This window comes from Protomyctophum bolini, assembly GCF_963924005.1.
Source record: "Protomyctophum bolini genome assembly, chromosome: 1".
Lineage (NCBI taxonomy): Eukaryota > Metazoa > Chordata > Actinopteri > Myctophiformes > Myctophidae > Protomyctophum > Protomyctophum bolini.
Window position 1 is genome coordinate 20,016,444 of NC_137862.1, and position 15,343 is coordinate 20,031,786.

Consider the following 15,343-nt stretch of genomic DNA (forward strand, 5'->3'; position numbering starts at 1 on the left):
GACCTTTGGGAGCCAATTCTCCCATGCAGACGCTAGCATGGTTTCATCCTCTGATTCGGGTTCTTGGAAACGCCCCCTAGCCACTGCGTTAGTTTTACTAAGGTTAGGTTAAGGTATAGTTTTACTGAGGTTAAGGTTAGGTATAGTTCTACTGAGGTTAAGGTTAGGTTTAGGTATAGTTTTACTGAGGTTAAGGTTGGGTTTAGGTGTAGGCTGTCAATCACAGTGACTGGCCAGTTACAGCGCACCCTCTATGTCACTCTGTACTCAACCCGAGGACAAAACCATGCTCGCAATGCAGACAGGTGACCCCCATACAGTTTGACCTTTGGGAGCCAATTCTCCCATGCAGACAGGTGACCCCCATACAGTTTGACCTTTAGGAGCCAATTCTCCCGTGCAGACAGGTGACCCCCATACAGTTTGACCTTTAGGAGCCAATTCTCCCATGCAGACAGGTGACCCCCATACAGTTTGACCTTTAGGAGCCAATTCTCCCATGCAGACAGGTGACCCCATACAGGCTGACCTTTGGGAGCCAATTCTCCCATGCAGACGGTTGACCTTTGGGAAACATAAATTAACTTAGATTCTAGTTGACCAGGATCCCCCAGGGCTCTAGCACCACTTCTTTCCCTCTACGCCAAACCTCAACGATAGCCGATCTTCTTAGCCGAGTTCATCTTTCACTGGGTCATTTTGCCGAATGTTCAACCCAAAATGGGGACAATTAGGTCAACTAAGTTTAAATAGCCACTAGGGCAGTGATACTCAACCTCAGGCCCGCGGGCCACATCAGGCCCGCGGGACCATTATGACTGGCCCAACAATGAAAATCTAAAGAAAAGAAGAAAAAAAATCTGGAAAATGAAATAAAAATAAATAAATCTGAATGAAGTTATCTTTAATTACATTATTATAAGTAATACTATTAGAGTTGTACTATTACTCGAACGAAAATAAAAGCTTGGGGGGGGGGGGGGGAGATGCAATGCAAATGAAAGACATATACTGTGTATCCCTATTCCCTGACATAATTTTATAGCTAAACGGACAGAATTCTATTTTATTTGAATGATGAAACCCAGCTGCCATTAATAGTTTGAAATGGAAATGGAAATTGCGGAAATTGCGGAAATTGCGGAAATTGTGGAAATGGAAATTGCGGAAATGCGGAAATGGAAATTGCGGAAATTGCGGAAATGGTAATTCCGGAAATTGCGGAAATTGCGGAAATTGCGGAAATGGTAATTGCGGAAATTGCTCTTCACTTATAGCTATCTATTTTCAGGTAGATTGTTTTATTTTACTCAGTCAGCCATATCACATATCACAGTTCCTGCCATATCACAGGCAGGAAGGCAGACAGCTACTCATAGACAGACAGACAGCTACTCATAGACAATTGGGCAGGCAGGCAGACAGCTACTCATAGACAGACAGCTACTCATGGACAATTGGACAGGCAGGAAGGCAGACAGCTACTCATAGACAGGCAGACAGACAGCTACTCATGGACAATTAGGCAGGCAGACAGCTACTCATAGACAGGCAGACAGACAGCTACTCATGGACAGACAGACAAATAACTACTCATGGACAGACAGACAGGCAGGCAGGCAAAGAGCTACTCATGTTATGTTATTATAACAGCTACTCATGTTATGTGCAATAATTTGTGCAGTTATGGAAACAGCTCTTTGTGTTTATGCAAGAAAATGTAACATTTATTTATTTACATATTGTGTGCATGCACATTGTACTTTGATACATTTTGCGAAAATAAAGCAATTGAAAGAGAGAAGTTATCAAGTATCATTAATGTCGTAATTTTATCTACTGGCCCCTGGCCCCTTGCCATTTTTGTAATGTGGCCCACAGGTAAATCTATTTGAGTATCCCTGCACTAGGGGACTGAAGATGGTGTGTTGCAAAGTGGTATTTGTCTAATTTTACCACATTTCTGAAAATAGACAATCAAGTTTCAGAAACTTGGCATCCATGGACAGGCTCTGCGGCAGACAATCAGAACACTTTCTCAAGCAGCTGAAAGAGGCAGCCAGTGGATCTGGATTAAAAGGAAAGACCCTTGCTGGGCTATAAAAACATGACCCCCCCACACACACACACACCTGAGAACTCCATTCAAACCCCTCAAACATGAGGGCATACGAGGTATGCGGTCAGCTGTATGGCTGGCTCAGGGAAGAGGACGCCCCTGCCTTGCATAGTCCTGTGGGAGGCAAATCTCAATGATTGGGCATGGGACACAAGCTAAGGCTTGATCACCCTTTAGCTGGCCACCTTTGATGAGGGTGTATAGTGTTGGAAGGCCGAAACACCCGCTGATTCAAAGGCACACTACTGAGGATGTGTCCCAAAATTGACATCATACCCTAGTTAAGAAATACAACCGTCTGGGCACCCGACTGGTAATCCAGTCACAGTGTGCTGCGGGTTCGACTCCCGAGCCCGACACGGCCTTTACTGCATGTCATCCCCCCATCTCTCTCCTGTTTCCTGTCCGCCTACTGTCTGTCCCTTCAAAAACCAATAAAAGGTGTAAGCCGCAAAAAATATCTTAAAAAAAAACATAACACCTAATGCCACTCTTAACATCAAGGCAATCTCATGTGAGCCCACACCATCTATTGGCACAATGGACAGTCTTAACATCACGTCCCGTGTTTTATGATTCTGTCTAATTTTACCACATTTCTGAAAATACACAATCAAGTTTCAATGATTTGATTGGACTGCAATGAAGAAAGCTTGATTGCGCCAAGTAGGCTATTACATATTTCTCATTTGCATAGTCTGTGCATTTTGCAAGTAGCTGGGACCACCTACATATCTGAAGGGTCTAATGTTTCCAGCTACTGTATATCGAATCGATTCTTGATTTTAGCACCCCAGTAAGTTATCTCTGCACAGCAATGCATCCTCAGACAAATGATAGTTCCTCTGAAATTAGACACCATATTACACATAAAATCTAATCTTTATTGCAATAATAAAATATTTAACTCAGAGCATTACAAAGCGCACACAAATGTCAGATAAATACATGGTGAAAACCAAAATATTTTTCAATCAATTCATGGGAATGCACTATGCAGATGCCCAGGTATGCCCATGAACGCCACCAATAAGGAAGTCACATTTCCACAGGCCATCAATGCACTGGCCTTTTAAGTTTCACTTGTTGCCACTGACTTTAGTTACATGATTAAAGCATGTGCATAAACAAGGTAGTTTAAAGGCATAATGCAGTCTGCCACCATCAATCCCTCTGTCCAACATTTGCTGAATCCACACTATGACTCTCTCCCAGTCATATTAATCATCTTCAAGGTCATCATCCAAGTCAGAAAAGTCAATCGATGGCCTGTTGTCCACTACTACCTCATCATCATCGTCCGATTCTCCAGGTAATCCTGCAAAGGAGAGGAATATGTCAAACAAAAACCTACAGTCCGACTCCTACATGCAAATACATTTTAATTTGAAATACTGTCAAACACTCAAGGAAACCATTTAAAATAGTAAGTGAACTTGTATAGTTAAAGAACATAAGAGAACTCCAGGTGAATAAGTGATGATATAATTAAAACGTCTATACACAGTATCCTGCAGTGTGGAGTCTACAAGGTTTGGCCACGATATTTCAACAAAAGCTTGTATATTTGCTGCTGGTAACAGTACGGTTCTAATTTTTTACAAGATATTTGTAACATATTAACTAAAAAAAAATCATGAAGGCAATCCTAATGATCCTTTGTGTAGTTTGAAAGGGAGAAAAATGGTTGGAGGCCAAAATGCTGTTGGCATTACATTTAAGTAATGCACTTACCACCAAAAAAGGATTGCGACGTACTTTCAACATGGATGTCCAGGTATTCATCAAGACTCGCCAAGAGGGGGGACAACTGGGCGAGAGGGGGGGGAAATATTTTCAAAGATATGAAATTCTACCACATTTTATCCTTTACATCCAATACATCCATAACACCTTATGTTAAAATAATCTTTGCTTCAATGTGAAGTAGAGCAGAATTTGGTGTGGAAGGTGCAGATTTGGCATTCAATTTAATTATGATTCACCTGTTAACATTCTCATTCTGAATAATGATTCAAGCAGTCAGTTGGATAAATTATTAGTCAGTTGGATATTTGATTTGTAGTTTAATGAAGATAACGAATGGACCCTGAAGCCTTATCATGAATGTCAGTCTCACAGTGTCCAATAGCAGATCTACAAGCTCACACAAAGCTTCACATGGCAACATAGTGAGCATGAGCTTGTAGATCTGTTGAGTGCTTATAGATCAGCCATTTTCAATTGTGGCCTTGTAGATTGGGTTAAATAAACACTGAAGATTTTACTGCAGAGTAAACTGAGAATGTGCCAGATGTCTGCTTTCAAAATACTAGGTGCATTCTTTATGACTTGTTGATCTCAGTCTTTATCTCCATAACAGTTGGCCTTTATCTCCAGTAGCTTTAGCCTAGTCATGTTGCATGCGGTTCAATGACTTTTCCCCCAGAAAACAAAAGTCTGCATCGCGATGCATCTTTACTCAATTTCCACAACTCTGGTACATTAGTCTATACAACAATGTGGAGACAATGAATGGCCGGGTTTCCCTCCAGTAAGAAGGCTGCCTTTAGTTCCGGGCGTTTCCCCAACGCCCACGTAACTGCCTCTCTCAACACATCGCTAAGCAGTAGCTTAACCGGTTGGAGCCGTCCTATCAATCGATGCCAGACTAACCCATTATTCCGCCCAACATCCTTATAAGTACATGCTCACTGCAACAAGTGGGATTGTACTCGGCCCATCAATAAATAAATGCTGAAAGTTAACAAGCTTTAAGCGCTGTTGTTAACCGAGTGCACAATACTTTCTATATCAATGTTGGCTAGAATATGATGATAAGACAGTGGTGTACTGTGGATCTTTTGGAATGAAAGGTCAGGTGCACACTGCACACGCTCATGCATAATTATACACTTGCACATATTATTATATTGCGCGAAATAACGCATTTAATATGTACATGTATTTAATGTGTTATTTAACACATTGACAAGTATTCTCATCAATTCAAATCCAACCGTTGTCTGCCATTGACAAGTATACTGTTTTATATTGATTAAGTTAGGTCTTGGTCGTATGCTACATAATATGATTAGCACTGGGTTGCTATCCGATCGAGTAAACAGGCAATGACCCGGGAAACAAAACAAACTTCAGTTGTTTTTGCATTACAAAACAAAAAGTACAGTAGCCAGTTAATATAATTGTGTGTGTGTGTGTGTGTGTGTGTGTGTGTGTGTACGTACAGTAGAATGTGCCGTATGGGTTCTCACTCCGGCTTCATCCGAGAACCTCTGTTCATAGAGATGCAGAAGCACCACCAGGTAGAGACCGCTGCGGATAAATTCATACTCCGACTGAGGAAGGAGAACAAAGTCAAGGTTACATCACACCACCCTCTACACTGCAGGCTGTCTGTGGGACCATATTCAGACAACCCTCTACACTGCAGGCTGTCTGTGGGACCATATTCAGACAAAAGGACACATTGCGCCAGTCAGATCGGCGGTGCGGCGTAGATATGCGAGGGTCGTGTACTTTTGTATGCCGCTGTAGTATGAAGTAGGGCATTAATCCATTTAGGCCTGACGTTGAAATAAAAAGAAATTGCTAAATCATGACAATTTTCTGAAAAACGTCATGTTACTATATCAGTGGTGCTCAATATTTCATGTCAAGGACCCAAAAGATTATATGTAATTGGCCATCTGAAAATATGTTGTTCCAGGAACCTTCCAGAAGCAAAGATTTTAGTTAAAAATGTTCGCTGTGAAAGAATATATATTCAAAGATTTGCGCCACATTTTCACAATTCTTCAAAAATAGCAGACCTACAGTACAAGCTCGTAGCATAGCTAAAGCATAACATAATGCTTAAAACACCAAAAGGGGTTCCCGCCCTTAATAAAAAAAAACAAGGTTTCTGCCAGGCAGTGGCAATGCGTTTCTGATATTTATGAACACTTCCATTTGATTAAACAACAAAACATTCAGGAAAACATAAGATAAAAGGATGCTCACCTGCTCGTGCACCCTGTGCAATTCATGAATGTTAAAGTTCTCTATGTTTAGATGCAGCTTCTCCTTGCAGAGTTCACATGTTGTGAGAGCCTCAAGACCTGCACCTGAAGAGTTCAAAGACACATATTGTATAATATGTACAATAAATGACAGTGTAATGCAGTCTGGAGACTCTGGACCAGAGCTAGGACAGCACTATCTCAGTGTAATGCAGTCTGGATCCGGGCTGGGACAACAGTAATGCAGTGTGAAGCAGCACTTGGACAGCACTAATGCAGTATAATGCAGTGTAGCGCAACACTGGACAGCACTAAAATGCAGTATAATGCAGTGTGGAGTAGCGCTGGGACAGCGCAATGCAGTTTGTACTAGTGCGCAGGGCAGCGAGACCAGCTCGTGGTTATTAGCCACATGATTGCAGCATCCAGCGTTGAGACAGGATAATGAGTATCTAATATCTCAATTTCTTCCAAAGCCATCTTCGGAAAAAAATATTTTGCCGTGATGTAACAAAAGCCAGCATGCAGCATTCTGCGTACCTGAACTGATTTTGGAGTGGAGCCACGTCTTGATGCATTCCTGGTGGACGTACTGCAGGCTACCGTTGCATCGGCACGGCTCAATCAGTGGGTTGGAGGCCGAATCCTCCCCCATCTGGCAGATACGACAGAGATCACCTTCATCCTCGTCAGATTCCTCCAGCAGCAGCCTACAGCAGGAACAAGTGGTTAAATAATCTAGAAAGAAACCTTGGGACTAGAAATGACTAGATGTGCATGAAACGGGGTGTAGAAAACAGAATGTCAGACCTCTCCTGGATCTTGCGGAGCCTCTCGGGATCTCTGGAAGACACAGGCTTGTCCTTCTCCCGCGCCTCAGCTTGGCTCCTGTCCACTGCAGCAAATGCATTGTCAAACACAGTGACTGTGGGGGTTGCAGAGCTTACAAACCCATGATCCCTGAAGGTAGTACGCATTGACTGCATGTAAACCCTGTTGGAACCAGCAAGACTAGAGACCGTCACGCCAGATGCTCCGCCCGCTTCCTCATCCTCTTTTTCTTCCTCATCCTCCTCGTCGTCCTCCTCATCCTCGCTTGGTGCTTTATGCTCGGGGTCCTCCCATCTTCTGTGTGTATGTTGACGACCAGCTGAAACCTCTTTTATACCGTCACTGGTTCCCTCGCTCGGCGGTGGGGGGGGTGGAGGAGCAGAGCGATTACGGAGGTAGGAGGAGAACCAGGTAGCGTGTCCTCCGCTGTCTCCATCCGAGCGAGGTGTATCGAAGAAGCGCCTGCGTAACCTGTGCGATGTCAATTGTTGGGGAGTGTCGGACTCCGGCGTTGCAACGTCAGCAGGCGTATTGGGGGCGTCGAAGAAACGTCGGCGTAGCCTATATGAGGCCAGGTGCTGGGCCGCATCAGGCTCCGGTGTCTCCACATTGGGCGTTCTGGCCGCAGTCTCCAGCCCCGCCGTCGGGCCGCCATCCGAGTCGAAGGAGCGAGAGCTAGAGGACCCGCTGGATGACCCGCCAGACGAGTCTTGGCTGGAGCGCCGGGAAAAGATACGAGACAGGAGGGAGCGGCGGCCCTCTGGCTCCGCCCCTACAGGGGCCGGCCTCTGTACAGGGGGGGCAGCAGTACCTACAGGGGCCGGCCTCTGGGGGGCAGCAGTGGTCCTCTGTACAGCGGGGGCAGCAGTGGGCTGGGGCTTGGAGGGGCTGGGGTCTCGTTTTGCCAGGGGAGGTGTACACCAGGAGCTACGAGAAGAGGAGGGTGACCTCACTGACCTGGCCACGGTGGGGGAGACTGGCTTTCTAGTCTGCTCCTGGGATGAGCGGAGGCTGGAGGAGGAGGAGCGCAGGCTGGAGGAGGTGGTGGTGGTGGTGTAGGAGGAGGGGGTGGAGGTGTAGGAGGAGGGGGTGTGGGCGGTGGTTCTGGCACTGTGGTCAAGTGACGGGAAGTAACGCGGACGGTAGCTTTCTCTGGCCGTGGAGGTTGAAGAGGAGTAGATGGGCTCTTTGGGCCGCGCCCCCTGAGCGTAACTGGAGGTCAGCCTGTCGGGCTCATCTGGAACGAGGGGAAGAGAACAGTGCAGCGTGAAATGACCATGAATGTGTTGACTGTGCATGCTTCTAAAGTCTAAAACAGCATTAGCATATTTCCCTACACAGTGAGGTCAATCCAGGGCTCCTACGCCTGCTCTCTCCCAGACTGGACAGATGGGAACTATATCTGCTCTCTTCCGGCTCTCTCAAATGACGGTTTAGAACGTCTCTCCTCGTCAAAAGCGGCTTTGAGGATGGGCTGGAGTAAGACGTTGAAGATGGGGAGAGGGTTGAGCTATACGACCGCCACGAACTTGGTTTTTCACCTGGGAGTTTAGAAGAGAAAATAGATCAACAGTTGAGCATCTTTGACATACAAAAAAACTCCCTTCATGTAATTAAAAATTAAAGGGAATAGGCTTGCTTTACATTATCGCCAATGTTGCTAGTTATAGGAGTGACATGGACACTCCTATCATCATGATGTAAAATAGGCACTATGACGTAAAATTGTCCATTCATGGTCAATGGGAATTTAATGTTTGTGTAGGACAAGGTTTGTGCCCATACACCAAAAGCTAGACATAGGATAGCACCCCTCAACAAAAACAATCAGTTCTACCGTACCTGTGCCGATATTGGAGTAGGTGGGTGCCGTTACCGAGTTAGAGCTTGTCCTCGTGTCTCGGCCGCTGTAGGACAGTTTGGCACGTTTAAAGTCTCCATCGTCATTCGCTTTTAGCAGCCCCGAGTATATCCCCGTTCTCCTCTCAGAGTCAGTCTTTAGAGAGAGAGCGAGAGAGATAAAAAAAAAATTAAGCCACAATCATAGAGAATTTTGAAAAGAGTGCAGGCAGCGTGGAATGGATGGAGAAAAGTGTCATGAGTGATTTGTGACAGAACGGTACCAGAGGGGGTGAGATGAGTGATTTGTGACAGAACGGTACCAGAGGGGGTGAGATGAGTGATTTGTGACAGAACGGTACCAGAGGGGGTGAGAGGAGTGATTTGTGACAGAACGGTACCAGAGGGGGTGAGATGAGTGATTTGTGACAGAACGGTACCAGAGGGGGTGAGATGAGTGATTTGTGACAGAACGGAACCAGAGGGGGTGAGATGAGTGATTTGTGACAGAACGGTACCAGAGGGGGTGAGATGAGTGATTTGTGACAGAACGGTACCAGAGGGGGTGAGAGGAGTGATTTGTGACAGAACGGTACCAGAGGGGGTGAGAGGAGTGATTTGTGACAGAACGGTACCAGAGGGGGTGAGAGGAGTGATTTGTGACAGAACGGTACCAGAGGGGGTGAGATGAGTGATTTGTGACAGAACGGTACCAGAGGGGGTGAGATGAGTGATTTGTGACAGAACGGTACCAGAGGGGGTGAGATGAGTGATTTGTGACAGAACGGTACCTGAGGGGGTGAGATGAGTGATTTGTGACAGAACGGTACCAGAGGGGGTGAGATGAGTGATTTGTGACAGAACGGTACCAGAGGGGGTGAGATGAGTGATTTGTGACAGAACGGTACCAGAGGGGGTGAGATGAGTGATTTGTGACAGAACGGTACCAGAGGGGGTGAGATGAGTGATTTGTGACAGAACGGTACCAGAGGGGGTGAGATGGCAGCCACGCTGTACAGCTGGGAAACGGTGGCACTGACCAAACGACAGGAGGCGGAGCTGGAGGTGGCAGAATTGAGGATGCTACGATTCTCATTAGGAGTGACAATGACCGACGGGTTCAGAAATGACTACATTATATGATCAGCCCAGGTTAGAGGGTTTGGGGATAACACAAGAGGTGAGGTTGAGATGGTTTAAACATGTGCAGAGGAGAGATGAGAGCAACATCGGGAGAAGGATGCTGAAGATTGAGCTGCCAGTCAAGAGTAGAAGAGGAAGGCTAAACTGAGGTTTATGGATTCGGTGAGAGAGAACATGGAAGGAGTGTGACCGAGGAAGACGCAGATGGAAACAGATGATCCGTTGTGGCGACCATGATGGGAATTAGCCGAAAGAAGCCTACAGTTACATGGAAACATTTTACTGGTCATTTTTAAAGAGATGTCTATGTTCAAAAAGAGGGCTTCCTTTGTCTTATAATATACAAATAACATTCTAAGCACCTGTTTAGTCCTGCTGCTGGCAGGGGATTCAGCCCACAACCAGTCGCGCGATGAATTCAAAGTAGGAAGCGGCTCCAACCAGGGTGGACTCTCTTCGATCAGGTTACGGAAACGCTAGAGCAGAGAGAGTTGACGTTTTCTGTGTGTGTGTAAGTCATATTAAAATCTACATTGACCTATATGAAATAAAGCATAGAAATGCCCAAATCAGCCCTAAGACTTCTCACTCTCCGGTGGTGTTGTTGTGAGGAGGTATAAGGGACTAGTTGGGTTGTGAGGGGGTACCAAGGGACTGGTTGGGTTGTGAGGGGGTACCAAGGGACTGGTTGGGTTGTGAGGGGGTACCAAGGGACTGGTTGGGTTTGTGAGGGGGTACCAAGAGACTGGTTGGGTTGTTAGGGGGTACCAAGGGACTGGTTGGGTTGTCAGGGGGTACCAAGGGACTGGTTGGGTTGTGAGGGGGTACCAAGGGACTGGTTGGGTTGTGAGGGGGTACCAAGGGACTGGTTGGGTTGTGAGGGGGTACCAAGGGACTGGTTGGGTTGTGAGGGGGTACCAAGGGACTGGTTGTGTTGTGAAGGTGTACCAAGGGACTGGTAGGGCTGTTGTGAGATGGTATGAAGTGTCTGAGTAGGGGTTGTCATGAGATTGCACCTGCTGAACAGGGAACCAGCTATATAAGCAAGCTATATGCAGCAGCAACAGTGAATATCCTCCCCCGCCGGCTTCCCACCCGTAAACGTGGCCAGGCCAGGTTGTGTTTGTTGGAACACCCAGCCGAGCTGGAGGCACTGCCCCAGAAATAGAAAACAATTTAGCATCAAATTAACATTTCCATTAGGCCTACAGCATTAGCAAACTAGTGTATCGTGATAATCCTCAATGATTTCAGTTTCCAAATGTCAAACCATTTTAACCGTACACCGTAAATACCGTCTACAAAAGTCAATATCAGTGATAAATAAAGTCACAGAGCAATCACTTGTCAACCCAGCCTGGACTATTCTGGAAAGTGCAGGATGACCAGCAAACAGCCCGATTTATACTTTGTCGTACAGTGGTGTCACGTGTTGAAAATAGCAGATCTACAATCTTATAACACGTTGCAATGCAATGCGTTGGGAGTTGTACATGTGCTGTTTTCGGCAAGCAACACAGACACCAACACATTTTAAATCAGGCGTCAGGCCAAGCTAGTAACTCTATCTTATGAGACAGCCCTTGACAAGCAGTGGAGCTGAAACGCACATGCTGTCAGGCCAGGAATCTGGGCTGACCTATTAAAAGACACACTAAAGTGACTGCTACTCCTGTTGGGAGTCGGGACACCACAGATCAAGTATTTAGCTGCAGTACTCCAGGCCCAGGGTGAAGTTACTAGAAGAATGTGCTCTCTCTGTGGTAGCTTCTCGAACACTGATGGCTGCTGACATGGTTACAAAAGATGGGACTACTGTCTAGCCTAATTGATGCATGTCTATTATTTATCATTAACAATTTTCATCTGCAATAGCCACATCTATGTAGCATATTATTCTAGATAAGATATGCCTTGATTGATGTCAACATTGAATTATTACAAATAGTTTTGTTTCATTGTTTCATGCTTGACTTAAATGCCTATTGTCATTAGCCTACCTGTTGGCATAGGTCTGGTTTGAAAGGCGTGGAGGCCCGGCTAGGGAGGCGGTCACTGGTCAGCACCCTGTCCCTACTACTATATAGCCTAGTGGAGCTCAGTGGAGAGGTGTAGGTTGAAGGAGAGGTGTAAGACGTTCTGGACCTAGACACGGAGAACGGAAGTCCACGAGGCCTGGAATCCATGACTAATGGTCTGCTGGAAGACAAAGACAACAGACAACCACGAACATTATCACTACAGAACAAAAATTATCACTTGTAGCGATCACTGCATGTGCATGAACACAGAAAGAAAATATGAGCAACCACCACCACAGAATGAAACATGCGTCTTGGAATAGAAATCTTGTTGAAGTGCCTCTGTCAGTAACCACAAAAAATACTTCCAACTTCCAAGATATTGGTCTGTGAAGAAAGACATATCAATGCAGTCTAAACATGGGATTCTGTGCAAACACCGTCTATATGCCCATTGCCCATGCATACTAGTGAGTAATGCATGCCAACCTGAACTGAAAACGTAGATGTATCCCTAGACAGAAAACCCATATGAATCCCTTCATCATAGCAGACTTAAGTCTACGGCAGTGGTTTTCAATCCTTTTCATGTCATGGCCCATTATTTGTTCGGCAAAAACTAACAAATATTTTGTTGTTGTTAGATAACCATTTTATACTCTCAATAGTTAAAGATCTAATAAGGGTCCATTCTGTTACCAACTCTCCATAATTTAGCTGGGGGACTACCTGAAACCCCCTCCTCAAGGACCATTGGTGGTGCCTGGACCACTGGTTGAAAACCACTGGTCTAGTGTACTAGCCATCTGAATATATTCCATCCCCTCAGTTCTGAAACATGACGTTTTCATTAAAGAAGTCAGCCAAGACTAAGGCTTTGAGTAAATGCTTCAGTTTGCTGATCCAGCCAAAGTGGGACAAGGCAAAGTGAGACAAAGACTTTATCAGCATGCTGCTATTTGGTGCTTCTAATTCAACTGCTTTACAACCGTCCTTGGACTGTGAATCTGCTAGCTATACATTAATAAACAGCTAGCAGCAAGCATGGCATTCCATGTGATACTTGAAAGATACACCAATATACTGCATTGGTGCTTTTCTTTTTCCTTTATGGTTTTACCCATTTTTTCTAATTTAGTTATTGTGCCAATGAATTCCTCCCACTGCTGTGAGGAGCCGCTGATGGGAGGATGTATGCCTGGCCTCCATCCTACTCCTCCTGTTCAACATTCCCCGCCGACAAGTGCCCAGGCCAGGCCCCAGGTTGTAGGAGTACTGTATGTTAACTGACGAAGACCACCCACCCCACCCAGCTTGCAAGCCAAATGCACTGCAGTGGATTTCAAACCCCACTGAGCTTTTTTAAGTCCAACACAACATATCAAGCCCAAAGTGATCTGTTCTGTATTTCTACACTAGCTCTGGTCCAAGCTATGGACCAGAGCCATTTCTACACCTTTAATGACTTAACATACTGTAATAATCTTCACACCTTGAGGCAGAATCTACTCGATAGGAGATTGATTTTGCAGGACTTTTCTTATCAGCAGCATTAAAAGGTGCTGCATGTGACATTTTTCATTCATGCAAGCAAGCCAGCATCATGCACTGTCAAATTAATCATGTTCTTAATCCTGCAGGGTCTTATCCCACCACATTGCCTTCCGTCTGTGGGATCCAACCACATTGCCTTCTGTGGGACCCCGGACCACTTATAGAAGCAACACAACCAGTGTGTCATGAAGGCCTTTCATATTTTACTCTCTGCCTGATCGAAGCGTCAGTGAATAAACATTGTGGGTTGCAGTGATTCGGCCTTCCACAATCTCCATAGCATGAAGTTTCTCCTGCAAACAACTTCATATACATTTTTCGTTTACTGAAAATAAAAGCCACTAAAGGCTTCCCTTCCTCGCCAGTTATATCTGGTTTGATACACACCGCAAAAGCCTTATTTGTCCAACGTGGTCGTGTCTGCAAGGTAAGCCAAGTCTATATTAAACTAGAGTACAGTTTGTCAAAGCGGGGCTGAGGTTTGACGTTGCTGTCATTTTAGAAACATCGAATTGAACGTTTAGCGCGTGTATCGCAGAATGGAAGTAAACGCGATGCCCAAAGTGTATGCTATGCTGTTTAGCTTGCAGCCTCGCCAGAGCCTAGTTTCACACAACTGAGCTACATGCTATAGAGATTGCCAGCGGTATCATCAAATATCATAACCAATATCACAAACAGTAACAGTCACTACACTGTCTGAAATTGATTGAATCCTCCCAAACTCCTTCCGACAAGGTTTGTTTTCACAGTGCAATACAACGGCTTGGGTTCTCACCTCTGGTTTCACTTTTCTTGTATTCGACATTGACGATATGGCGTCTTTTTGTTGACAGGGAAGTTGTGCTTTAAATAGTACTCCCTGCATCTCGTGACCACGGGCCTCGTGCATGGGCGTGGTTACAAAAATACGTTTTCTCATTGGTAGAGTCCGCATCCCATGGCCTGGAAGAATGGTCACTCGCGTCCTAATTGGCTGGTTGCATGGTTGCAGGGCAACCTGTTTTCAGCTATTTATATAAATTATTAATAACAGTTTCTGATTTGTGTGAAATCATTGACATTTGACAGTGATACAGGATTGCATCAACTCAACTCAGCTTTCTGAGAGTTCTGCTGAAGAGCTGAGGAGAAGTGTCACAGTGTGTGTGTGTGTGTGTGTGTGTGTGTGTGTGTGTGTGTGTGTGCGTGCGTGCGTGCGTTAAGTTGGGATGGGACTTTCCAAAGGTCACAAGAAACACCCTGGGGCAGCAACCTGCAAAGTCAGGGTACTAGGGTAGTTCTATTAAATTATAACAGTGAGCACCTGAGCTGAGGAGTCTGGGCATTGTGTGTGTGTGTGTGTGTGTGTGTGTGTGTGTGAGTGTGTGTGTGTGTGTGTGTGTGTGTGTGTGTGTGTGTGTGTGTGTGTGTGTGTGTGTGTGTGTGAGTGAGTGAGTGTGTTCTTTCATGTGGATTCCAAAGGATTCGATTTCCCAAAAGTTGCGTAACTGGTGATCTGACAGTGCCTGTTCCTCTCCGACGCTGATGTGCATCACTTTAATGACCACAACTTCAGTTATGATATTTAGCGTGGTGACTTCTCCTTGCACCAGCCATCCAAATACACTTAGTTTCCAGTTCTAGTCCTTCATTCAGTCTCTCAATTTTTCTTGTGACCATTTTCCAATATTGGTCCAATTAATTAGGACTCCTAATTCCACTGCATCCATCCCTATGATGGGTAGGCCTACATCTGCTATGGGCATTACTTTTGCTTCCAAGTCCCTCCTTATCTTTAATCATAGAAGAGCTCAACTTGGGTGTTTCCAATAAATGGACATCAATGCTTTGAT

At 45.3% G+C, this 15,343-nt stretch overlaps 1 protein-coding gene across 4 annotated transcripts; it reads right to left on the bottom strand.

The window, feature by feature from the left end:
* Positions 1–2,982: 2,982 nt before the first annotated feature.
* Positions 2,983–14,348, bottom strand: marchf7 (membrane-associated ring finger (C3HC4) 7). Of its 4 annotated transcripts, none has more exons than XM_080769261.1 (11): positions 14,287–14,348; positions 11,934–12,132; positions 10,296–10,409; positions 8,794–8,947; positions 8,289–8,492; positions 6,931–8,188; positions 6,661–6,830; positions 6,122–6,225; positions 5,347–5,457; positions 3,878–3,929; positions 2,983–3,437 (listed from the first exon to the last, which is right to left on the bottom strand). In XM_080769261.1, exons 2-11 carry the CDS (start codon positions 12,117–12,119, stop codon positions 3,340–3,342), a joined length of 2,451 nt encoding a protein of 816 aa, XP_080625387.1. In that variant the 5' UTR covers positions 12,120–12,132; positions 14,287–14,348; the 3' UTR covers positions 2,983–3,339. The 4 variants fall into 4 exon arrangements, with proteins under 4 accessions (XP_080625387.1, XP_080625385.1, XP_080625386.1 ...); XM_080769259.1 differs by having other exon boundaries at positions 3,854–3,929; XM_080769260.1 differs by having other exon boundaries at positions 3,854–3,929; positions 11,934–12,129; positions 14,287–14,337.
* Positions 14,349–15,343: the final 995 nt, after the last annotated feature.